Source organism: Triticum urartu, chromosome 6A, assembly GCF_056163025.1.
Source record: "Triticum urartu cultivar PI428250 chromosome 6A, HENAU_Tu73, whole genome shotgun sequence".
In the NCBI taxonomy this organism is placed as follows: domain Eukaryota; kingdom Viridiplantae; phylum Streptophyta; class Magnoliopsida; order Poales; family Poaceae; genus Triticum; species Triticum urartu.
Window position 1 is genome coordinate 390,688,607 of NC_141878.1, and position 26,918 is coordinate 390,715,524.

The 26,918-nt window shown below is 45.2% G+C and overlaps 2 protein-coding genes and 1 pseudogene across 3 annotated transcripts; 1 reads left to right on the forward strand and 2 right to left on the reverse strand.

Moving 5' to 3' along the window:
- The first annotated feature begins 2,119 nt into the window (after nt 1-2,119).
- LOC125517123 (uncharacterized) lies at nt 2,120-3,301 on the forward strand. Its single transcript, XM_087528070.1, has 2 exons — nt 2,120-2,668; nt 2,747-3,301. The coding sequence occupies exons 1-2, from the start codon at nt 2,330-2,332 to the stop codon at nt 3,299-3,301; spliced, it is 894 nt and encodes a 297-aa protein (XP_087384196.1). The 5' UTR covers nt 2,120-2,329.
- A 17-nt stretch (nt 3,302-3,318) lies between these two features.
- LOC147965358 (uncharacterized) lies at nt 3,319-4,820 on the reverse strand (annotated as a pseudogene). The gene is made up of 2 exons (XR_015608303.1): nt 4,426-4,820; nt 3,319-4,351 (listed from the first exon to the last, which is right to left on the reverse strand). The product of XR_015608303.1 is annotated as an uncharacterized LOC147965358 (transcript).
- Nucleotides 4,821-5,017: 197 nt separating this feature from the next.
- On the reverse strand, nt 5,018-6,254 carry LOC125513727 (B-box zinc finger protein 25). Its single transcript, XM_048678906.2, has 2 exons — nt 5,562-6,254; nt 5,018-5,451 (listed from the first exon to the last, which is right to left on the reverse strand). The coding sequence occupies exons 1-2, from the start codon at nt 6,222-6,224 to the stop codon at nt 5,194-5,196; spliced, it is 921 nt and encodes a 306-aa protein (XP_048534863.1). The 5' UTR covers nt 6,225-6,254; the 3' UTR covers nt 5,018-5,193.
- Between the last annotated feature and the right edge of the window lie 20,664 nt (nt 6,255-26,918).

Consider the following 26,918-nt stretch of genomic DNA (forward strand, 5'->3'; position numbering starts at 1 on the left):
CCTTCTTTTTGAAAAAAAATGGACTGCCGATAGTGCAATGCATAGGTTGAAGGCAGGCTACATCTCTTCTTTACTTCTCCGCTGCACAGTGTGTGTGGCGTGCTCTCGGCATCAACCCGTTCACCACCACACCCCCTTCGATGACCTTTGACCAGCTACTCCACCGTCAGGCTTACCCAGCTCACCAACCACCTTCGTGGTGCTCATTACACTGTGGAAAATATGGGATCCAAGGAATGAAAAAGTTTCAGGCAATAGGATCCACCTAGGTCTAAATATCATGGATGATCTCACGCTCTGGTGAAACCGCTTGAAAGCAGCTCAATTTAGGGGCCACGCCTAATACCCCTTTGTAAACGTCCTCTCTAAACTCCTTCGCAACTCGCAAACCATTCTAATCTAGTCGAATGGTATCTTGTGCAGTTATGCTATGTGTTACAGTCAAAGATGCAGTTAGCATTGAAAAAGTAAATGATCATTATTCTTTGTTGGGTCTGTCTAGAACACATCTAGATGTGACATAACTATATCACAGCTAAACTGATGGCGGCGTGTTCCTCGTGCTCGGATGATGGTTTGTCTCCGGGTGAAATCCTAGGTCCGGTGTTGGATCGGCGTGATGGCGGCGTGTTTGACGTCGTTCCTCTGTTGGGAGCATCATGTTTGGAGACATTTCCTGGAAGCTCTTTGCGGTGCTCCTCCGGTGCTCGCCGCTGTCCAAGGTGAAGCTCCAGGCGCAATGTACGAATTCATCGATGAGTCCAAGACGAAGCTCTTCCTGGGATCGACCAAGTCCCGCTATCCACCCCCTGCTTTCAGGGTGGATGGTGCGTTGGCAAGGGAAGTTGTAGTTGGAGCTACTGCTGTCTTCGGAGGTGATCGGCGTTGTTCGAGACGCGGCGGTGATGCTTAGCTTAGGACATGTGCTTCGGTCGTGTAGTCGTGTTGTTTGTGGTGGGTGTAGCTCTCTGCAGCTATTAGGGCTGCAGTTTTTCCTTTCTCTTTTGATCTTCGGATCTTCATCATGTTGTTCTTCCGCTGCTTTCTGCTAAATCTGAATCAAGCCAGCATTTTGCTGGATCTTTCAAAAAAATAGCTAAACTGATGTCCACTCTGTTTATGGTTTATTTATTTCTTGTTGCTATATTATATATTTTTGAAAGCTTAGATGTGACATTTTTAAAAAACATCTAGATATGAATTAGACAAACTGTTCTTTGTTTTAGTTTCAGAACTGTACAGTTGCACAGTTATGCTGTTATCTCTCAGTATCGAAATTGTTTGGTCCAGCCCATCATCTGTCCCCCTGCTGAAGCACTGTCTTGTTGGTCACTAGTGTTTCTTATGTTTTATCTACACTTTTTCTATACTACAGTACATACTAAGGTGTGATTTTAAGAGCATCTCTAGTGGCTTGTGTATCCCATAGTCTATGTCAAATATAGACCATCAGAGGCCAAAAAATGTGTCCAGCGGCTTGTGTATGTGCTAGTCTAAATTTTAGACATCCACCCGAATCGCTACGCATTGTCCATGTTTAGACGACGGGGCGAGGACGTCCAAACAGAGCTGCCCCATCGCGAGCTCGCTCCCGCGCCGATCTGGAGAAGTTGGAGACAAGAAGACGGCCACGCCACTGCCCCGAGGAGCTCGCCGTCGCTGAGGTACGCTCTGGTTTTTCCGATTCGGAGAGAGGGAGAGTGATTGAAGAGACAGGGCAGGGAGATGGGGCTGATGGATCTGAGGCCAAATCCGGCCACCGCCGCCGGCCACTGTCGCCCTTGCGGATGGGGCAGGGAGATGCGAGAGAAGGGGCAGGGGGATGGGGCTCCGGTTGCGAGCGCGGCGCCGGCGGCAAGCATGTGCGCGAGCGGCGGGTACGCCGGTTGCGAGCGGCTGGTGTGAGGGGGATGCGCGAGCTGCGGGGGCGAGCGTGTGCGCGAGCGGCTGGGGCGCCGGCTGCGAGCAGCGGCTGTGAGGCGCGAGCGGGTGGGGCACGAGCGCGAGCGGCTGTGAGGCGCGAGCGACTGGGGCGCCGGCTGCGAGCAGCGGCTGCGAGCAGTAGCGTGTGCGCGAGCGCCAGCTCTCTGAATATTGATGCTGCTCCCTGTATCTGAATATTGCTGCTGCTCCCTATATCTGAATATTGGTATTGTTCTCTGAATATCTGAATATTGCTGCTGCTGCTCTTTGTGTGCAGATGGAAAACTCATATGAGCTGGACTCACAGATCAACAACTCCTCATTTCTGGACATGATGAATGTAGGATCGAGTGACACAAATTGTTATGGAACAGCAGATTGTAGCCCACTTGCGGAATAAGTGACGATGCCTCCACAAAAGGGGGAAAAATCTGCGAAACCAAAATCAGCAAAAGGAGCCTCCACAAAAGGGAAAAATTGGTCAACTGCTGAGGACTTGGTGTTGATTCAAGCATGGGCAAACACTAGTCTGGATGCGGTGACCGGGACCGATCAGAATTCAAGTACATATTGGGGCAGGATTTCAGATCACTACGACGCTCACAAAAAACCGTCATGGCCGGAGCGTGGTTCTAATGGACTCACTTGTCGTTACAACGTTATTTCAGCGCTCACAAGCAAGTTCTGTGCATGTATTCAACAGATATTAAATAGAAATTGCAGCGGAATGACTCTCTCTGATAAGGTATGCATCTATCTTCTAATTCGCTTCTAATATACCATGTGTTGTATGGAAGTGTTAACTCTTCATTTCCTTTTTCAGGAAAGAGATGCACACCGCATGTACATTGAACTGGATGAGAAAAAGAAGCCATTTACATTAATGCATTGCTACATAGAGTTTGAGATGTATCCAAAGTGGCAGACACGTCCGCTTCCTCAGAAGAAACAAAAGAAGACCTCGGATGCAAGTCCGGGTACAACCTCCAACGATGAAGACTTCGGCGCATGCACTGATGCTCTTGAAGAAGAGCTAAGACCTCCTGGTACGAAGCATGACAAGAATGAACGTTTGAGGAAAGGTAAAACTTCTGAATCCAATGATAGTGGTTGCAAGTTATCATTAGAAAGTGTGTGGGCACAGAAGATAGAGAAGGATGATATCAAAGAGGCCACAAAAATTGCTCGCTACGCGAGAGCTTTTGAATTGCAAGAGAAGCAGATTGCATTGCAAGAGAAGGAGGATGCACGGAAACAGTTTGAATTAGATGAGAAAATCATGCTCATGGACACATCTCATATGAGTGATGCACAGAAGCAATTCTACAAGAATAAACAAGATGAGATCATTGCTCGCTGCCAGAACACATCTGGTTGACCTTCATTTGTTGTTCTGTCTACTATTTCTTATCACTTGAACTATTTGTCACTTGAATTATTTGTCACTTCAACTATTTGTGACTTGAACTATTTGTCACTTCAACTATTTCTTATGCATACATGAAAAACTAGATGAAAGGAAATAGACTACAAAGTTACTTGTACTACATCATTCGTGTCCAAACTTCTGCCAGAGGTGCTCAACTCGATCATCTTGAAGCTGAGAATGTTCATCTTTGTTTCTAATTTGCTGATGCATCTGAATAAATGCACTCAGCTCTTCTGCATGAGTAGAGGACACCCTGACTCTTTCTCCCATTGCCTCATAAGTGTTGTTTTGCTGACCAGTGTGTCGTTCATCTTCAACTGTCATATTGTGCATTATGACACAAGCTTTCATGACATCACCGATTTCTTTACGTTTCCATCCTTTCGCAGGTCCTCGGACAATGGCAAAACGGGATTGCAGAACTCCAAAGGCTCGTTCCACATCCTTTGTTTGACCCTGGTAAACGGGATTGCAGAATGTTGAAGAACATTCAGATCGTTGTTTGACCCTAGTAAACCAAAGAAAGCATGCCAAATCCAAAGATCTTGGGAAGCAACTGCTTCCAAGATCATTGTGGGCTCTTTCACATGACCTTTAAACATGCCATGCCATTTTTTTGGGCAATTTTCCCAACCCCAGTGCATACAATCTATACTCCCTAACATACCAGGGAATCCTCTTTCCTCACCTATTGCAAGTAATCTTGTAGTATCTTCTTCATTTGGAGATCTCAGGTATTGGTCCCCAAAGACTTCACAAATTTTGATCACAAACTTCTTGCAAGCCTCTAGATTAGTAGCTTCTGCAGACCGGATGTAGTCATCGGCACTATCAGCTGCTATTCCATAAGTTAGCATTCGCATTGCTGCGGTCATCTTTTGCAACGGATGCAACTTAAGAAGTCCACAAGCACTTCTTTTTTGCGTAAAATAACCATCATAATCATGTTGAAGTATAGTTTCAGCTATGCAATTAAACAAATTACGAGACATCCTAAACCTGTTTGTAAAAATGTAAATGAAATAGGGAGGTGAAAAATAGGCAAACATTAAGTAAATGTACTAATTACGAACCTTCGCCGAAATAAGTTTTCGGGATAGCGAGGACTTTCTTTGAAGTAGTCATTCCATAGTAGAACAAATCCTGCATCTCTTACTCGATTGATTGTCTGACGTCCATGCTTCGAACCGCCATGGCGTCGACGATTCCTCTGCTCTTCCTTCTCGCGCTCTGCGAATGCTACAAGAATGAGTTCGTCGTCGTCAGATGAAGACGACGACAAATTCATGAGCATATCCAAAGAAGAAATGTTTCCACTCATCATTCTGTTGTGTGAGAGAAGACAAAGGAATTCAGGAGAGAAATGAGAAGGCACAATCAGGATTGGTGAATGAGAGGTGGGAGGGATGGTATATATAGACCTGGAATATAGCCGTTGAAAATATAGCCGTTGGAAATAGAGTCGTTGGAAAAGTAGCTGTTGAAAATATAGCCGTTAGAGACATAAACTACCAAATTTAGACAATCCACTGAAAAACTGAGGTTGTCTAAAATGAAAAAAAATTACACCATTGTGTATGTGAAGATATAGACTATCAAATTTACACAAGCCACTAGAGATGCTCTAACTAGTGCAAAAGTACAGAGGTACATCAAAAGCGTCCATTTTGCAAAGCTCATATCTTACGATAATAATTATTATATGTCACAGTTCAGCGGTGCTACGTCAAGATGCACAGGGGCACAGTTCGACAGAAGACTAGCTTTTGTACACAGCTCCTCTCTGTATACAACAACACTGCAAAATCACACCAGGAGGTACTAGCATCTAGAAGCATCGCTTAGCCAAGATCAGGCACGATGAAGAAGTCCTCGTCGTCGGGGATCTCGACGCGGGCCTTCTTGCTCTGGCGCACGCCGGCGGTGGCGGCGACTCTGCTCGGCCTGTAGTAGGCCGCGTCGTCTGCCGCCTGCGAGGCGAAGAACTCGGGGACCTCCATGGTCGCCCTGCCGCCCTTGGGCGCGTGGTCGTGGAAGAGCTCCATGTCCGCGGTGAACCACTCCAGCTCCTTGAAGGCGAGAGGCGAGTCCTTGTGCAGCTGCAAATTAACACGACGTACACCATGAGAACAAGATCGAGACGGAACCCTAAGCAAGGCAAGCACAGAGCACAGAGATGATCGTATCGGTGGTGGGGTTGGATTGCTACCTTGTCGCTGGACTCGTAGTCCGAGAACTGCAGGAGCTCGTCGACGGCCCAGTCCTGCGGCAGGAACTGCGGCGGCGAGGGGACCTGCTGCGCGCGGGCGGCGGGCTGGGGCTCGCAGGAGACCTTGGGCGGGGCGTGGTGGTCGGCGTCGTGGGCGGCGCCGTGGTCCCCGGCGGCGCAGGCGGAGACGGGGCCGAGGCCGACGCGGATGCCGGTGGCGAGGTAGCGCTGGTGGTTCCCGGAGAGCGTGCCGGGGACGTGGATGGGCTCGTCGCAGTCGCGGCAGAAGAGCGCCCGGTCCTCGACGCAGAAGATGAAGGCGGCCTTCTCCTGGCAGATGTCGCAGCGCGGGAGCTTGGCGCCGAGCGCGTCGAGCGGGAGCCTCTGGTGCTTGCTGGCGAGCTTGTTAGCGGCGTGGATCTCCACGTCGCAGCGCGCGCACAGCGCCGCCTCGTCCGCGCAGCACACCACCGTGGCCGCCGCGACGCCGCACGAGTCGCACTGGATCTTCATGCCTCCGCCTTCTTGCTTTCTCGCTGGCCGGAGAGCGCTTTTGCTAGGCTGAGCCGGAGAAGAGATAAGGCTGCTGCGAGGAAGAAGGGGAGGTGGGACTGGCGAGGAGGAGGAGAGGGATCCAGAAGCAGGCGAGCGCGAGTGGTGCATATAAGCGCAGGGCCGAGCACGCAACCGCGCGGGGACAATCAGAGAGCGCCGCACCGAGCAAGAGGGAGGGAGACGAGCTTGTGGTGGGAAGCTGGCCGCGGGAAACTCGTGGACGCGGGGGAGTTGCACCCCACCGAAAAGCAACAGGGTACGGGCCGGGATTTTGATTTGGTTTGATATTTTGATCCGCTCTCCGCTGACTCGGCACATGCACCCTATTAGGCGAACTCCACCGCGCACTCTATCCTATCCGGCCCCGTTCGTTTGGGGTAAAAGGAACAAAAAAGACGGCCCAGCGCGCGGGAGCAAACGGACTTTTGTTCGCTTTGTGTCCGCTTTCGACTTATCCCCAGCCCAAACTTGTGCTGGTTTTGGGGTGAAACGGACAGCGCGCGGACGGGCGGGACGCGTGCGCTTGTCCTCCTCTGGCCCGCCTGTCGGTGGGAGAAACCAAAAACCCCCCGACGGCCATTTGGCGCCATTTCCCCCAAACCCTCCCACGTCCCTCCCCCCCCTCCCCTCTCCCCCGTCCATGGCCGACGCCCCGCCGAGTTCCGGCGGCCTGGCCGTCAACCCGACCGCAAAGGTGAAGAAGAAGGCGCCAAGGAAGCCGCGGTCGGAGTACACGCCGGAGGAGATCGCCAAGTTGGACGCGGAATCGGCGAAGAGGAGGGAACGGAGAGCGGCCGTCAAGATGAATGCCGCCGCGGCCAAGTTCGCCGCCCAGCGCGAGGAGCTGGAGGCCGCGCAGCGCAAGGCCGCTGCCGACGAGAAGGAGGACCTCGTCAACAAAGCGCACGTCATTCTCATGCTTGGCATGGGCCGTCCGGCGGGGTTCCATGCAGCGGCCGTCGGCCCGGCGAGCACAGGCTCGTCGGTCGCCCGGCCTACGCACTGCCAGTCGCCGACGTCGCGCGCCGCGCCCATGTCGCCCGGCTTTCCTCCACCCAGGCACGACGACCAGACCCGTTTCTCGGCGTCGCCGGACGTGGGCTTGTTCGCGCCGTCCACACCACGCCCCGCGGCCGTCATCGACCTCAACGTGACGCCTGGGTCCAGCGGCGGCGGGCGGCCTTCCGTCGAGATGTAAAGAAAGCAGGCGCGTGCACCGTTCACGGCACCATGCCGGCCCCCGCGTGTTGTTTGACGAAATGCCAACCTCAACGCCGACGGTGGACGACCCCTTCTACAACCAGTACATGGAGGACGTGATCTTCCAGGATGGGCATGGCCGTGCCTACGACCCCGATGAGACCCAAAGTCAGGATGGCCGCGCCCAGTACGTGCCTGATGAAGAGGCCGACGACCGTGCTGACTACGACCATGGTGATTCGTGGCATGAAGACGATGACATCTATGTTGAAGGTGAAGATGAAGATGAAGCCAATGATGTTGATATTAGTGGCGCTCCATTGTTCATAGACGAGCTCACGCAAAGAGCGGAAGCACAAAAGAAGCGAAAGAGCATTCGCACTGGTTCATATACACAAGATGAGGACAAGTTGATTTGCCAATGTTGGATGGAGATTAGCCAAGATCCAAGGACCGGCGCACAACAAAAGGGCATTGTTTTTTGGACGAGAGTCTACAAAACATTCCATGAAAGAAAGATGTTTGAGCCCTACCAAATTACAAGCAACCGTGGCATCGGTTCGATTCAAAAAAGATGGTTGTTCATCCAACAAGAGTGCAACAAGTATTGTGCCGCATTTGAGAGCGTTGAAGCACGGCCCGTGAGTGGTCTCGGCGTTGGAGACATGGTATGATCTTCTCTTTCTAGCCCTTGCTATGGCCATGAGACTTCGGCCGTGTATATGTTTGCATGTTCACTTGTTGTTGATCATGTGGTGTACGCATTTCAATCTTTGGAGGCATTCAAGGCCCGGCACAATGACAAGCCATTCACTCTTATGCATTGTTGGACGATCATCAACAATTGCCCTAAGTTCAAGGATCAATACCGTGAACTTCAAAGGAAGAGAGGCAAGAAGACGGCCAAGTTCGCCGGAGGTGGGGATGGCGAGGCGTTGAAGAGGCCGAGGGGCAAGACCAACTCAAAGGTGGATGACATACGTGACGCCTCATCCATGGCCTTGCATGAGACTTTGCATGGCATGATGTCATATAAGGATGTGAGGGACGAGAAGAAGCGGCAAAGCAAGGACGAGCAAATGAAGCAATACCTAGACCTCCAACGACAGAAGTTTGAGATGGAGGAGGCGGTCAAGAAGAGGAAGATAGACATGGAGGAGGCGGCCCGGCAAAGGAAGCTCGACATGGAAGAGGCCGCCCGGCAAAGGCAGCTCGACATCGAGGCCGACAACGTCAAGGCCAGGCAGAGGCAGCTCGACATCGAGGCCACCAATGCCGCCACCAAAGCGAAGGAGGTGGCCCTTGCGATCATGAGCGTGGACTTGTCGAAGATGAGTGACAAGACGAGGGCCTGGTTCGAGGCCAAGCAGAAGGAGATGCTCGACGCCGAAGGCCTGAACTAGGTCGTCCGATCGGCGTGGCCGTTCTTTTTGGAGGCTGGCATGGGTGCCGCCCGCCCGCTGGGCCGCTAGCAGTGTGCCGGCGAAAAAACATTTATTTTGGAGGCCGGCTGTGTTGCCGGCCGCTGGCTGTGTTGCCGGCGAGGACAACTATTCATTTTGGAGGCTGGCTGTGTTGCCGGCCGCTGGCTGTGTTGCCGGCGATGGTCGTGTAGGCCGCTGGCTTTGTTGCCGGCGTGATGAACTCGGGTCGTGAACTGGGGCTTGTCATTTGAAACGTCTCTTTTTTTTAAATAGACGCGGACAGGATGGGGCAAAAGAATGCGGCCGCGCGCTGGGCGCACGGCCACCGCATCCCAGAACAGATCCGGACACGACCCCAAATCCCTACCCAAAGGGACAAAAACCGGACAAAACGGACGTCTGTTTAGGGTCGCACGGTGGAGTTGGCCTTATAAAAATCTACGAGGAACGTGTGGTTGTAGAGCCAGTCTGCTGCCTGCTTTGCTTCTTCTTCTTTTTTTAGAGAAAACACCTCCCATTTGTTAACAATTAATTAAAAGGTTATTACAATAATTTCTTACAACAACAACAGCCATGCAGGACGGAAAACTATTATAAAGAATATCCTCCGACCTATTTTCAATGCTAAATTTCGCAATCTGATGTGCAACCCTCTGATTGATTTCTTCAACTTAAAATTGTCACGGCATGGAGGAGTTACACGTAAGGCCCGCTGCATGTGAGAAGTATCAAACAGATTTTGGTATCATGTGATTATGGTTATGATATTTGTATTTTGTAATTCATAGTAATAAACAGATTTCTGAGTTTTGAAAATTGTGGGTTCATATGGTAACGTACTATAGCCTTGTGTGCGACAATTTCATTTGTAATCCTGCAAAAAAATCATTTGTTATTTTCACTCAGCTCAGACATTATCTTGTACATATCAACCTTGTTTATGGGGTTTACAGATCTTGTATATGTGTGAATATTTCGATTTTTTTGGAACTTGCTAACATGATTTTCATTAGATTACGATATCATAATCATAAGATCCTAGCACGAGAGAATTCTTGTTCTGATGCACGCAAACTTGGAAACTGTCCCAACTACATAACCTAACATTGTTACTGCCTTTGTTTTCATCAAGTTATAAGAAATCAATCCATTTTAAGGACAACATGGTGTTTTGTGTCAAGGGTATCTTTGATTTGCGAGGTTTTGAAAACACGAGAATAGTGTAGAAATGCATGTTAACGACAAGTAGTGATGTTCCCAACATATGTTGTCTCTCTTTTCTTAACTTGAAGGTCTGGTATTGTTATCGACATGGCTATTGAGTTGAAGTACTCATGGTCTTTTTGAAACATGGGAGTCTATTCATGCAGGAATATAGAAAACATAGGATTGAGATGTTATAACTCTCTACAATCTTACAAAGGAACACAAGGGATTCCAAAGAACCAATGCATGCCTACTCGTCGAAAGATTTCACCCTTTGTTCTTCGGGTGGAAACTACAACTTATGTCATTTGCATCGTTTGTCCACAGAGACTTGTGAATGTCTGCAGACATGACTCTTGGGATGCTCTACGTAAATTTTGCAACTATATGAAGATAAGATTGTTTGTGTTAGGTGTAAAGAAAATAAACCTGTTAGGTCTACCATCTTGTTGGAAACCATAGAAAATTAGGAAGTAATACATCAATTAACATAATTATTTTTAATTGCATTCCTACCAAGTGGTGTACGGGCCTGGATTTTGATTTGGTTTGATATTTTGATCCGCCATGTGCTGACTCGGCACATGCACCCAAGGGGAAATTCATGTGATAAAAATCTACGAGGAACGTGTGGTTGTGGCAGTCTGTTGCATGCTTGCTTCTTCTTTTTTGAAAACATCTCCCATTTGTTAATAATTAATTAAAAGGTTATTACAATAATTTCTTACAACAACAATAACAACAACAACCATGCAGGGCGGAAAATTATTGTATGGAATATCCTCTAACCTACTATCAATGTTAAATTTCGCAATCTGATGTGCGGCCTCATTGGCCCTCCGTTTGATTTTCTTCTACTTAAAATTATCAAGGCACAGAGGAGTTACACGTAAGGCCCGCTGCACGTGAGAAATATCAAACAGATTTTGGTATCATGTGATTATGGTTATGATATTTGTATTTTGTAATTCATAGTATAAATCAGATTTCTAAGTTTTGAAAATTGTGGATTCATATGGTAACGTACTATAGCCTTGTTCGCGACAATTTCATTCTTTATCCCACAAAAAAGATCATTTGTTATTTTCACTCAACTTGGACATTATCTTGTACATATCAATCTTGCTTATGGGGTTACAAATATTGTATATGTGTGATTTTTTTAACTATTTTTTTGGAACTTGCAGACATGATCTTTCATTATATTATGATATCATATAATCCTAGGACCAGAGAATTCTTGTTCAGATGCATGCAAACTTGGAAACTGTCCCGACTCCATAACCTACCATTGTTATTGCCTTTGTTTTCATCAAGTTATAAGATACCAATCCATTTTAAGGACAACACGGTGTTTTCTGTCAAGGCTATCTTTAATTCGCAAGATTATGAAAACCCGGGAATACCGCAGAAAAGCACGTGTAAGGACTAGTAGTTGAAAGATCGAGGATGTCGCCTAGAGGGGGGGGGGGTGAATAGACGCTTTAAAATAATTACGGTCTAGGCTTGAACAAATGCGGAATAAACCTAGCGGTTAATTTGTCAAGCACAAACCTACAACAACTAGGCTCATCTATGTGCACCAACAACTAATGCTAAGCAAGATAAACAACTAAGAGATAGCAAGATATATGACCAAGAACAATATGGCTATCACAAAGTAAAGTGCATAAGTAAAGGGTTCGGGTAAGAGATAACCGAGGCACGCGGAGACGACGATGTATCCCGAAGTTCACACCCTTGCGGATGCTAATCTCCGTTTGGAGCGGTGTGGAGGCACAATGCTCCCCAAGAAGTCACTAGGGCCACCGTAATCTTCTCACGCCCTCGCACAATGCAAGATGCCGTGATTCCACTAAGGGACCCTTGAGGGCGGTCACCGAACCCGTACAAATGGCAACCCTTGGGGGCGGTCACCGAACCCGTACACTTTGGCAACCCTTGGGGGCGGTCACCGGTACCCGTACACTTTGGCAACCCTTGGGGGCGGTCACCGGTACCCGTCAAATTGCTCGGGGCGATCTCCATAACCTAATTGGAGACCCCGACGCTTGCCCGGAGCTTTACACCACAATGATAGAGCTCCGAACACCACCAACCGTCTAGGGCGCCCGAGCACCCAAGAGGAACAAGCTCAAGGGTACCAAGCACCCAAGAGTAATAAGCTTCTCAACTTGTAACTTCCACGTATCACGTGGAAAACTCAAACCGATGCACCAAATGCAATGGCAAGGGCACACGGAATGCCCAAGTCCTTCTCTCTCAAATCCCACCAAAGCAACTAATGCTAGGGAGGAAAGTGAGAGGAAGAACAAGAAGGAGAACACCAAGAACTTCAAGATCTAGATCCAAGGGGTTCCCCTCATATAGAGGAGAAAGTGATTGATGGAAGTGTGGATCTAGTTCTCCTCTCTCTTTTCCCTCAAAAACTAGCAAGAATCCATGGAGGAATTGAGAGTTAGCAAGCTCAAAGAAGGTCAACAATGGGGGCAAAAACGAGCTCAAGAGATAGGGAACCATTGGGGAAGAAGACCCCTTTAAATAGGTCCCCACGAATCTGCCCGTTATGAGTAGAATAACATAGGAGCGGTACAACCGCTATGAGCATCGGTACAACCGATAACAGGCAATAAGCGGTACAACCAGCCCACAACCGCCCAACATCCGCCCCACAACAGAGACTAGTCCGGTGGTTGAGCGGTACATGGACGGTACAACCTCCGGACCAATTCTGGAGCGGTACAACCGCTCCAAACACCGATTGTACTGGTCAACCAGTACAACCTCTCCATGGGGCGGTACAACCTCTCTATGTAAAACAGGTGAAATCAAAACAACCACAACTTTTGCATACGAGCTCTGAATTCGATGAAATCAAGTTTGTTGGAAAGCTAAGGATAAGAGTAAACACAATCTTGATAGAAATATCAAGAAATAGCAATTGAGAAAATACCCAAAATAAAATGGTGAGAACCCTTTCTCAACTAAGACCGATTGTAACATCCCAAATTTTCAATTTGGAATGTTATACATTAGATCATCTATGCATATCATATTTTAATTTTTACATTTTGGTAGATCCTAGAAATTCTACGCAACTCAAGGACCCACAGAGAGAGTTGGGGATTTCGTTATTTTCATATTTGAGTTTTCTCAAATTTTGAGAATAGGATCATTTGATTTTGTTATTTTATCGTCAATTATTCTATTACAAAAATATGAGAGAGGGAATAAAATGACTTTCCCAAAATAAAGAAATATTGAGGATTTAATAATAAAATCAAATAAGATTTTATTTCGGAGTTTTTCGTTATTTTATTTGAATTTAGGAAAAATGTGCATTTTTCAAAATTGCATTTAGACCCCAAATAAATGTTCACCTTGTGCGGCTTGATCTTAGAAGCCCGAGAAAATTTATTTCGGGATTTTTGGAGTCAGTTTAGTATTTCTTTTTATTTTTCTTCTGCGCGTAATTATTTAAAAAAACGAACCGACCTAGGGGCCGTGTCCGACCCGGACTCCCGGCCCGCTAGGCTTTATAAGCCGGGGGGAAGCCCAGCCAGCCTCAGCCCACGCCCCCCGAACCCTAGCCAGCGCCGCCCCGCCGCCGCCAGCGCCCGCCGCCGCCGCCGCCCCGCCGCCTCACGCCGCCCGAGGTGCGCCTCGGTATCCGCGCCGGTTTATTTTTTTTTAATTTTTTCGAAAAACCGTCCGGTTTTTCCGTCGGTTTTTTTAAATTCAGTTTTTTTAATAGATCGCTTTTTCCGATTTATTAATTTAGCGAGCGTTCGTCTGTTCGTTCGTTCTAGTGAACGTTCGTCATTTTTCTTTTTCTCGGATTTAATCCGCGATTTTTCTGATCGCGATTCCTGATCCGATTTTCTCTTTAGTATAACTTTTCGCTCGTTTATCGGAATCAGGCGATTCAAGCGCCTGGAGTTTCGTCTCGAAACCCTCTATCCGTTTAACCAACTTAAACAAGTTTTTGCTACTGTAAAATTTGCCTTAGATCCAGATTAGTAGAACGAACTTGTTTTCTTTCGCCGTTTGACTTTCCTTGCTTCGTTCGATTTGATTCTTTTTGCAAACCGGAGTTCTTAAGTTGAACCTTCTGGTTAGATATCTTATTTGACTTTTACCTGTGCATTAGATGAGTACTTATTGTATGCTTGTTTGTTTGTCTACGATAGAATACCCGGAGTGCGCCGCCTGTTACTTCGAATCGCTAGGTTTCCCGGATCATCAGCAAGGCAAGTAACACTTTGATCATACCTTTCCTACTACCCAGTTTTATTGCATTAGATCAATCCTCACACATTGCATGATTAGGATCTAATTAAATTATGGGATGGGAAGTAGTTAAGGTAGTACCTATTACCTGTTTACTTACAAACCTTTGGGAGTTACTTCTACGTTTGCTTATTATGCCATGCTATGCTAGTAGACGTGGATTGGGTGAGTGATATCTATGATAGATGTGAGTTTGTTAATTAATGGTTTATCTAAGGTGGCAACTTAAACACACATCTGGGTGGATTGAGGCACCTGGGTATTCCAGGACTTACCTGTTTTCTTTTGGACCGCCACCCAGGCTCAAAGGGATCATGAGACTATTCATACTAGAAACTTCTGTGTGCAGCCACAAGCTATTATGGGCTCTAGCATAGTTGATTAAGTCGTGTGAACTCTTACAGGGTAGACTAGCAGATGTAGGGGAAAGTAGGTGTAACGGTCTATCCATCTCAATGTTTAACAACTACCATGATAGTTAAATAAATTTATTCCTTTGCAGTAGGGGAAAATTGGCTTTACGCAAAACTATAATCGTAGAGCTTTCCACCAGCCAAGTATGCATATAGTATAGTTGTTTCATTTCATTACTTTCTATGTGCTACCTTGCCAGCATATTCCATGTGCTGACCCGTTTCGGGCTGCAACGTTAATGTTGCAGACTTTTCAGACGACGATTAAGGAGTTTTTAGGTCGTGGTTCTATACTCAGTGATGCCGTTGGAGTTGATGGACTCACTTATCTTCCAAGCCTTCCGCTGTTATCGTTTTTAGATGGCCTTAAGCCATATTTATTGTAATAAGTTCTCTCTTGCTATACTCGATGTAATAAGTGTGTGATTGCTACTCTGTTATAAATCCTCCGAGTACTGTGTGGTGTCAGCATTACTGATCCAGGGATGACACCGGAGCACAGAGATCAGACTGTTTGAGGTCTGGTCGCTACAGAGATGGTATCAGAGCACACGCTGACTGTAGGACATGACCACTAAGCTAAAGACCTAGATCACTACTCACTCTCTTCTCTTCTGACTCCTCATCTTTTCTACTCTTTTAGGATGGCGGATGCAAGGAACAAGTTCACGCAACCGGATGAAGATACACCCTTTGGACGTCACTTGAAGGAAGTCACTAGATACCTGAACATAGGAGTACCAAGCTTCACCGGAACCTACAACGCCACTTTACCTGAAGAAGAGCGCTGGATGATTCAAGTTCAAGTTCCAGGAAGGACGTTCATGCCAGTCACCGAGCCCATAGAGTTTTCTTTTGATGCACCAACTTGGAGTCTAGGAAAGAGCATGGCAGCTCACATCACCATGGGACACATTGGAGAAGTCTACCGCAATGATCTCAAGGATACTATCTACCAGATTTGTGGGCGCCGAGATGTGCACTGGGAGATGATCAGCATCAGAAAGGATAGATCAATTGCAGCTTTTATCCAGGAGTTAAACCAGCACATTCGACGACAGGAGAACCAGATGTGCGCCGACATGATAGATCTGAAGAAGGCTAAGACAAGAATCAAGGAGCTGGAGGAAGAACTCAAGGCTACACGTGAAGATTATGAAGAGGAAATTGAAGTATTGGTGGATAAGAATGCCGACCTAACTATGAAGCTAGCAGTATTTATGGGAGACCCTACACCAGTAGATGAAGACGAAGAACCCAAGGAGATTAGCCCGGAAGACTACATCATCATCGACGACACAGACTCGGACCCAGACGAAAGCGATGATGACTATGTTAATGAAGCTGGAGCAGATATCATGGAGTCTGCAACCGAAGAATATTTCTAGTAGACCACCTCATCAGTAGTAGTAGTCCACCATGTAAATATAGTAGTCCGAGCACTTTTGCGATAGTTAGATCGATTGTATGCCCTTGTTTGATTGAATGAAGTGAATTGTTTGCTTTTGCCTCGTGTGCATATGGGTAGTGTTTTCTCTTTAGACCCCCTCTATTCTTACATCTCATCTTTTCTAAACCCTCAGATGCCTCCGAGACGTGACCCCGGATTTACCTTTCCACCGAAGCTCACCCAGTTGATCCAGTAGCCGAACACTTTGATGCAGTTGCTAGTCCAGAATCAGAATCAGGGGAACAACAACAACAACCCACCACCACCACCACCACCTATTGATCACTTAGCCCGTTTCCTTAGGCTAAATCCGCCGGTGTTTTCCAGTAGCACCGAGCCGATAGTAGCAGATGATTGGCTCCGCAAGACAGCTAGAGAGTTGACCACAGCAGGATGCATGGATGCGGAGAAGGTGAAGTTTGCCACACATCAGCTTGAAGGACCCGCAGCATCATGGTGGGAGAATTTCACAGCCACTTTCCCTGTCGACACTGTCACATGGGACCAGTTTCAGCAGGCCTTTCGTACTGCCCATGTTTCAGCAGGAGCTATGGCCATGAAGAAGCGTGAGTTTCGCAACTTGCGCCAAGGAGGACGGACAGTAGGCCAGTATGTGGAGGACTTTAGTAAATTAGCACGTTATGCCCCAGATGACGTTGCTACGGATGAAGCTAAGCAGGAGAAGTTTCTGGAAGGATTGAATGATGAGTTGAGCATGCAGTTGATGGTAGCAACCTTCAACAACTACCAGGAGTTGGTAGACCGTGCTCTTATGATTGAAGGCAAGCAGCAGCAAATTGAGAATCGCAAGAGGAAGTATGGACAAGGGAAGTACAATTCTAGAGCTCAGCAGAAGCCACGTTTTACCCCTAGACTGGGAGGACATTTTCAGCATACCCATGGGGGAGGTAGCTCGCACAATCACAATGGCACCAGGAATGGTAATGGGAATGGAGGAAGCAATGGCCAGAATCGCACCAACCCATCAACCCCAGCCAAGAAGGACCTGAGCCAAGTCACTTGCTTTAAGTGTTCGAAGACAGGACATTATGCAAATGAATGTCTTGAATTACAAAATATAAATAGCAATGGAAGCTCTGGGAAGAAGCCAAACCCTTTCAACAGGGGACAGGTGAACCACGTAAACGTGGAAGAGGTTGAAGAGCAGCCTGATGCCGTCATCGGTAAGTTTTTGGTTAAGTCATTTACTACACTCGTTCTTTTTGATACTGGTGCATCGCATTCATACATATCAAGGGGATTTGTGGATAAGTATAACCTGCCCACTAAGGTTCTTAGAACCCCTATGCTAGTAAGCTCACCAGGAGCGGAGTATATGGCCAGTCAAGGATGTTTTCAAGTGCCATTGAGTATAGGTAGGCATGTGTTTCCCTCGGATTTAATCATTTTGGAATCACAAGGATTGGATGTAATTCTGGGTATGGATTGGCTGTCGATGTACGGAGGAAACATCGATTGCGCCAGTAAGACAATTTTGCTTACCACCCCAGAAGGGAGAAGGATCAAGTATGTATCCCGGCATGTGCCAAAAGGGACTCAAGTAAATTGTTTAACAGGAGTAGTGCAGGAGGAAGTACCAGTGGTAAGGGATTTCCTTGAAGTATTTCCAAAAGAGTTGCCAGGCATGCCACCGGATAGAGATATTGAGTTTTTGATTGAGCTATTGCCAGGCACCGGGCCAATATCGAAGAGACCATATAGGATGCCAGCAAAGGATTTGGTGGAAATTAAGAAGCAGATTAAGGAGTTATTGGATAAAGGATATATTCGCCCAAGTTCTTCGCCTTGGGGATCGCCTGTACTTCTAGTGGAGAAGAAGGATGGATCGTTAAGGATGGTTGTTGATTATCGAGGATTGAATGAAGTAACGATCAAGAATAAGTACCCACTACCAATGATTAATGATCTGTTTGATCGATTGCAAGGAGCTAAGGTATTTTCCAAGATCGATCTGTGATCAGGATACCACCAGTTGAAGATTCGAGAACAGGATATTCCTAAGACAGCTTTTACCACCAGGTATGGGCTATACGAGTATACCGTTATGTCATTTGGTCTGACTAACGCACCTGCCTATTTTATGAACATGATGAACAAAGTGTTTATGGAGTTCTTGGATAAGTTCGTCGTGGTGTTCATTGATGATATCCGGGTTTACTCGAAGAATGAAGAAGAGCATAAGGAACATTTGCGATTGGTACTTGAAAAGCTCAGAGAACATCAGTTGTATGCCAAGTTCAGCAAATGTGAGTTTTGGCTGAAGGAAGTAGGATTTCTCGGACACGTTATATCCGGAGAAGGAATACCAGTTGATCCCACAAAAGTTGATACCATGACCAAGTGGGAAGCACCAACCATGGTTGGAGAGATCCGGAGTTTTCTTGGACTCGCAGGATACTACCGGAGATTCATTGAGAATTTCTCAAAGATTGTGAAGCCTATGACGGAGTTATTAAAGAAGGAAAGCAAGTTCATATGGACAAAGGAATGTGAGGCTAGTTTCCAGGAGTTGAAGAAATGTTTGGTTACCTCACCAGTGTTGATTTTGCCAGACCGGACCAAAGATTATGAGGTGTATTGCGACGCTTCACGTCGAGGACTTGGAGCAGTGCTTATGCAGGAAGGGAAAATTGTTTCATATGCCTCAAGACAACTGAAGCCTCATGAGTTGAATTATGCTACGCATGATTTGGAGTTAGCAGCCGTAGTGCATGCATTGAAAACATGGAGACATTTCCTCAGTGGAAACCATTGTGAGGTGTACACGGATCATAAGAGTTTGAAGTACATTTTCACGCAGAAGGAGTTAAACCTCAGACAAAGGAGATGGTTGGAGCTCATCAAGGATTACGATATGAAATTGCATTACCATCCCGGAAAGGCTAATGTAGTAGCTGACGCATTAAGCCGTAAGAGCCACGTCAATACATTAATGACGGGAGAAATACCAAGGGAGTTAGCAGAAAATCTTCGTGAACTATGTTTGGAAATAGTTCCGAGAGGCTATGTAGCAGCATTGGAGATTCAGTCAACTTTGATGGATAGAATCAGAGAAGCTCAGAAGACTGACAAGGAGATTGCCTCTATTAAGGAGAAACTTGGCAAAGGAAAGGCTAAAGGATTTCGTGAGGATGAGCACGACACCCTATGGTTTGAAGACCGTGTTTATGTGCCCAATGACCCGGAGATTAGGAAATTGATTCTGCAAGAGGCACACGATTCACCATATTCAATTCATCCGGGAAATACCAAGATGTATTTGGATTTGAAAGATATTTTCTGGTGGACCGGAATGAAGAAGGATATTGCAGAGTACGTAGCAGTTCGTGATGTATGTCAGAGAGTAAAGGCAGAGCATCAGAAGCCAGCAGGATTGTTACAACCATTGTCAATACCCGAATGGAAGTGGGATAAGTTAGGCATGGATTTTATCACGGGATTACCCAGGACTCGTTCAGGCTATGACTCAATTTGGGTTGTAGTTGATCGATTGACGAAGGTAGCTCATTTCATCCCGGTAAAGACCACTTACACCAGTGCTAAGTTGGCAAAGATATACATGACCAGGATCATATGTTTGCATGGAGTTCTGAGGAGTATCGTATCAGATAGAGGAACCCAGTTTACCTCAAAGTTCTAGAAACAGTTGCATGAAACTTTGGGTACCAGGCTAGAATTCAGTACAGCTTTTCATCCGCAGACAGATGGACAGACCAAGAGAGTCAATCAGATTTTGAAGGATATGCTGAGAGCTTGTGCGCTAGATTACGGATCTAGTTGGGTTCCATATGCAGAGTTCTCTTACAACAACAGTTACCAAACCAGTTTGAAGATGGCCCCTTTCGAAGCATTATACGGAAGGGGGTGCAGGACACCATTGTCGTGGGATGAAGTTGGAGACCGCCAGTTGTTTGGACCTGACTTGATTAAAGAGTCTGAACAGAAGGTGAAGTTGATTCGCGATAGGCTCAAGGTAGCTCAGTCCAGACAGAAGAGTTATGCAGATTCTAAACGCAAGGAGACAGTTTACGAAGTGGCAGATAGAGCTTATCTTCGAGTATCTCCACTTCGGGGAACAAAGCGTTTTGGTGTTAAAGGAAAGTTAGCGCCACGATTTGTAGGACCATATCGAGTTTTGGAGCGTATGGGAGAAGTGGCCTACAAGTTGGAATTGCCCGAAGGATTGTCAGGAGTTCATGATGTGTTCCATGTTTCCTAGTTGAAGAAGTGCCACGCGGAGATGGCTGACATACCTTTGAGAGATACAGTGCCATTGGAAACTATTCAGTTGGATAACGATTTGACCTACGAGGAGAAACCAATTAAGATTCTTGAGTTTGCCAGCCGAGTCACTCGCAGCAAGGTTATCAAGTTTTGCAAAGTTCAATGGAGCCACCACACGGAGGACGAAGCCACCTGGGAATGACAGGAAGATTTACCCAAGGACCACCCTCACCTATTTTCTAGCCAACCCGAATCTCGAGGGAGAGATTCATCTTAAGGGGTGTAGGTTTGTAACATCCCAAATTTTCAATTTGGAATGTTATACATTAGATCATCTATGCATATCATATTTTAATTTTTGCATTTTGGTAGATCCTAGAAATTCTACGCAACTCAAGGACCCACGGAGAGAGTTGGGGATTTCGTTATTTTCATATTTGAGTTTTCTCAAATTTTGAGAATAGGATCATTTGATTTTGTTATTTTATCGTCAATTATTCTATTACAAAAATATGAGAGAGGGAATAAAATGACTTTCCCAAAATAAAGAAATATTGAGGATTTAATAATAAAATCAAATAAGATTTTATTTCGGAGTTTTTCGTTATTTTATTTGAATTTAGGAAAAATGTGCGTTTTTCAAAATTGTAATTTAGGCCCCAAATAAATGTTCACTTTGTGCGGCTTGATTTTAGAAGCCCGAGAAAAATTTATTTCGGGATTTTTGGAGTCGTTTAGTATTTCTTTTTATTTTTCTTCTGCGCATAATTATTTAAAAAAACGAACCGACCTAGGGGCCGTGTCGCACCCGGACTCCCGGCCCGCTAGGCTTTATAAGCCGGGGCGGAGCCCAGCCAGCCTCAGCCCACGCCCCCCGAACCCTAGCCAGCGCCGCCCCACCGCCGCCAGCGCCCGTCGACGCCGCCGCCGCCCCGCCGCCGTGCCGCCCACCGCCTCACGCCGCCGCCTCACGCCGCCCGAGGTGCGCCTCGGAATCCGCGTCGGTTTATTTTTTTTATTTTTTTCGAAAAATCGTCCGGTTTTTCCGTCATTTTTTTAGATTCGGTTTTTTTAGTAGATCGTTTTTCCGATTTATATATTTAGCGAGCGTTTGTCCGTTCGTTCGTTCTAGTGAACGTTCGTCGTTTTTCTTTTTCTCAGATTTAATCCGTGATTTTTCGGATCGCGATTCCTGATCCGATTTTCTTTTTAGTATAACTTTTCGCTCGTTTATCAGAATCAGGCGATTCAAGCGCCTGGAGTTTCGTCTCGAAACCCTCTATCCGTTTAACCAACTTAAACAAGTTTTTGCTACTGTAAAATTTGCCTTAGATCCAGATTAGTAGAACGAAGTTGTTTTCTTTCGCCGTTTGACTTTCGTTGCTTCGTTCGATTTGATTCTTTTTGCAAACCGGAGTTCTTAAGTTGAACCTTCTGGTTAGATCTCTTATTTGACTTTTACCTGTGCATTAGATGAGTACTTATTGTATGCTTGTTTGTTTGTCTGCGATAGAATACCCGGAGTGCGCCGCCTGTTACTTCGAATCGCTAGGTTTTCTGGATCATCAGCAAGACAAGTAACACTTTGATCATACCTTTCCTACTACCCAGTTTTATTGCATTAGATCAATCCTCACACATTGCATGATTAGGATCTAATTAAATTGTGGGATGGGAAGTAGTTGAGGTAGTACCAATTACCTGTTTACTTACAAACCTTTGGGAGTTACTTCTACGTTTGCTTATTATGTCATGCTATGCTAGTAGACGTGGATTGGGTGAGTGATATCCATGCCAGATGTGAGTTTTGTTAATTAATGGTTTATCTAAGGTGGCAACTTAAACACACATCTGGATGGATTGAGGCACCTGGGTATTCCAGGACTTGCCTGTTTTCTTTTGGACCGCCACCTGGGCTCAAAGGGATCATGAGACTATTCATACAAGAAACTTCCGTGTGCAGCCACAAGCTATTATGGGCTCTAGCATAGTTGATTAAGTCGTGCGAACTCTTACAGGGTAGACTAGCAGATGTAGGGGAAAGTAGGTGTAACGGTCTATCCATCGTAAGGTGCTAGCACTTTTGAAAGACTATGTCTCGGTCATCCGTCTTCTCAAACACCATGTAGTGCGAGAAACCAAACGGAGGCGATCGAGTCTTGTGGGGAAAAGTGCGCAAACCTCTGCAGGGTGTAATAAACTAATCATGGTTAGCCGTGTCCCCGGTTATGGACAATCTTGAGTATCTAGTACTTGGATTATCATGTGAATATCAACATGTTACCCTAAATTAATTTTGTTGGGCTTTGTTAATGATATTTTTAATTGGGATTGAGAATGCTGTCAACCATTCTCAATGTTTAACAACTACCATGATAGTTAAATAAATTTATTCCTTTGCAGTAGGGAAAAATTGGCTTTACGCAAAACTATAACCGTAGAGCTTTTCACCAGCCAAGTATGCATATAGTATAGTTGTTTCATTTCATTACTCTCTATGTGCTACCTTGCCAGCATATTCCATGTGCTGACCCGTTTCGGGCTGCAACGTTAATGTTGCAGACTTTTCAGACGACGATTAAGGAGTTTTTAGGTCGTGGTTCTATACTCAGTGATGCCGTTGGAGTTGATGGACTCACTTATCTTCCAAGCCTTCCGCTGTTATCATTTTTAGATGGCCTTAAGCCATATTTATTGTAATAAGTTCTCTCTTGAGACACTCAATGTAATAAGTGTGTGATTGCTACTCTGTTATAAATCCTCCGAGTACTGTGTGGTGTCAGCATTACTGATCCAGGGATGACACCGGAGCACAGAGATCAGACTATTTGAGGTCTGGTCGCTACACCGGTAAAAAACTCCAACACCAAAAACACAAAAGAAGATGCATATGAAATCGGTTTTCGATGAACTTGAGCTTGTCAAGAAGATGATCATGAGATCCAAATCTCACAAGGAGAAAACCCAAACTAAAACCAAGAGAGATGATGCAAGGATGCAATGGTTTGAGCTCTCGACGAACGATACGATCAAGCTACTCACTAGAGAGCCCCCCTTGATAGTACGGCAATCCATCCTACAACCCGGTCTCCCAACTACCACTATGAGACCGGTAAAATAGAAAACCTATCAAGGGCAAACATTTGCCTTGCACATAGTCCACTTGAGCTAGATGATGAGATCTTTACTTTCTCAAGTTAGACCACCTTTCTTGATTGTGTTGGCTCGATGAAGACTAGTTGATTGCTCCCCCATACTCCACTATGGGTGAGCCACTCTTCGGCACATCTTCACAATTCCATTGACACCACAATGGACGGGAAGCTTCAAGCTTGATTGCTCCCCCATACTCCATTATGGGCGAGCCACTCTTCGTGTTGCTCCACTTTAACTTGCACACTGCAAACTTGATGACGATCACCACTTGATGTCATCCTCCATGGGTTGTATGAGATCTTCCTCTTGACGCAAGACCATGAAAACATACCTAACCCCCCAAAGAACTCTCGCGTAGACCATGGGTTAGTACACAAAGCATAATGGACAATGCTTACCATACCATGGGATCACTTGATCCCTCTCGGTACTTCTTCTACGCTTTGTGAGTTGATCAACTTGATTCACTCTTGACTTAGTCTTGATCAACCTTGAATCTTTCCAACTCTCTTCATTTGGATGATGTCTTGAAGGTAAACATGAATGATCACACAATCTTCTTCTTCAAGACATGCTTGCAATAATCTCAACTCTCACATGACCAATCTTTGGTTAATTCCTTCAAAAGCACTTTGGCCATCTCATAAACTTCTTGAAACCAACACATGGATTTCAAGACAATCCTATGGACAAATCCTTCAAATATAACTTGAGGAAAATGTTATTCCATAGAGATTGTCATCAATTACCAAAACCACACATGGGGGCACCGAATGTCCTTTCAATCTCCCCCATTTTGGTAATTGATGACAATCACTTTCAAGAGAGTTTATATAAGGAATTATGCATCACCATGCAATGCAACAACCAATAATGCATGTGTACGAGATGAAAATGCTTAGGAACAAAATCAAAGCAAGAAGAAATAACTCTCTAAACTTATCCACAAAACTCTCTGAAACTTCTCCCCCATTGGCATCGATTGCCAAAATGGGAGAAAAGCTTAGAAGGCCAAAAAATGTTTCTCCATAAATTGTGTATTTATCAAGAAGAGAGTGGAATGCAATACACATATCCAACGGTAAATATACTTGGAGGAAGACAAACTATATTGAGGCTCAAAGATTGCAAAAGAAAGATATGCCACAAACACATAACAAAGAGAGAAACAAGCAATCAAGCAATCAAAATATATCAATTGAAGAAAGCTATCAAAAGATACCAATTGAACAAACTAGACCAAATATCCTACGAGCCACATGAATAAAGGATATTATGATATGAGCAAATGAGTGATCTAAAGAAACTAGAGGATCTCCCCATGATTTGTGCACACATAAGAATTTTTGAATTAGGATACAAAGTGCACAAAATAGGATCATAGCTCCCCCAAAATCAATAGAAACTCACAACAAGTGCAAGTGAGCATATAGGAAACAAAGCCTAGCACTTGCACCAAACAAATTGTTGAGCAACATGTAAAAGAGGCAACTTAAGAATAGGCTCAACCAAAATGATGTGTGTGAGTCATGACAAAGCACTTGAGACGACTAATATAAGGATGAGCATAAAGCATCAACATAGTCTTGCATAAATGAGATACACGGTGCATGACATGTCCTCCCCACACACACCCAACAGGCAAATGGGTTCACAAGCTCACTAAAATGTGAATTAACAACAAGGCTTGCGACAACCCATTATGAAGATAGAAGATGAAAGCCTCATCAAGACGAGGATACCAATTAAGATGGAAAAAGCCTCGTAAAGACAAGCATGAGGAAAATAATCTTCACCACAAAAGAGTGCAACAAGATGCAACGAGATAAGACCCGCACTCAAGATAAATCCTTTCACGAAACCACCAAGGAAAAAGGTGGACGTGAAGGAATAAGGATATCAACTAGATATGTAACTTTACTCAAGTGTATAAGATTCTAGGTAGATCAAAATCATGAAGATATCAATCCACAAAGAAGGATGTACACATGAAATAGTTACAAAAAGGAAATAACAAGATATCCACACGGAAGTCATACATATACCAATAAGATATTTTCTTGGAAGCATAGCACATGGCTAGATATTGTCTTATTGCATATCAAAGAATTCCACACATGAACATCAAAGACATCACAACTAGCAACAAGAGATCATTGTTGGGATGCTTTGAGAAATGAAACATGTATCACAAGATATGAAATGAATATCATGCCAAGATGCAACCTACAAAAGGTTGAATGCACGAGAGGAAAGCATGAATAGATACTTGTTACCGAGAAAGCATTGTAAGGATGTAGAAAATACCAATTGAAGGTATTAGATAGTAGTTCATTGAACATCCTAGCTTGACTCCAATAAGCACATGGTGACAACACCTTCCTTGTGAGTGAGCCGAGCATCCAATGCATCTCCAATTGTTCCTAGAACAACAACACAAACAAAATGGTAACCATACTCATTGGGACCAAAGAGTTAGAGAGCCAACAATACATAGGACAAACTCCACATAGATATGTGCATATAGAAAAGGAAATGAATTTCATGCACATCTCCCAATTAGAGACTTAGTGGAGTTTCCCTTAATATTGGGTCAAAGAAGGAAAGCATGCCCAAGAAACTACATGAAGTTAATATGCATGCTCAATACTTTCAAGAACTGATACCAATTGACAAGGAAATACCAAGTGAAGAAGAGATACCAAATGAATAAAACATCACTTGGAGGATATCCATAAGAGATACATCAAGGAATGAGATATCCATTAATACCCACTAAATAAAAGATATCAAACCCCCAAAAGAGAGGATGGTTCCAAACAAACCAAGCTCTCTACAAAGTTTCATGATGGCACAAAGTACCAAAAAGAAACGACTTGCCTTCCACCAACACACACTTGATAAGGATCACAAGATGAGTGTTGTAGCGACCAGACCTCAAACAGTCTGATCTCTGTGCTCCGGTGTCATCCCTGGATCAGTAATGCTGACACCACACAGTACTCGGAAGATTTATAGCAGAGTAGCAATCACACACTTATTACATCGAGTGTCTCAGAAGAGAACTTATTACAATAAATATGGCTTAAGGCCATCTAATAACGATAACAGCGGAAGGCTTGGAAGATAAGTGAGTCCATCAACTCCAACGGCATCACTGAGTATAGAACCATGACCTAAAAACTCCTTAATCGTCGTCTGAAAAGTCTGCAACATTAACGTTGCAGCCCGAAAACGGGTCAGCACATGGAATATGCTGGCAAGGTAACACATAGAGAGTAATGGAATGAAACAGCTATACTATATGCATATTTGGCTGGTGGAAAGCACTATGGTTACAGTTTTTGCGTAAAGCCAATTTTTCCCTACTTCAAAGGAATAATTTTATTTAACTATCATGGTAGTTGTTAAACATTGA

Coding starts and splice junctions, on each gene's coding strand:
- LOC125517123 (XM_087528070.1), top strand. CDS start 2,330: ATGCCTCCACAAAAGGGGGAAAAATCTGCGAAACCAAAATCAGCAAAA. Junction 2,669..2,746: donor GAATGACTCTCTCTGATAAG/GTATGCATCTAT, acceptor TTCCTTTTTCAG/GAAAGAGATGCACACCGCAT.
- LOC125513727 (XM_048678906.2), bottom strand. CDS start 6,224: ATGCACCACTCGCGCTCGCCTGCTTCTGGATCCCTCTCCTCCTCCTCG. Junction 5,452..5,561: donor ACTACGAGTCCAGCGACAAG/GTAGCAATCCAA, acceptor GTTAATTTGCAG/CTGCACAAGGACTCGCCTCT.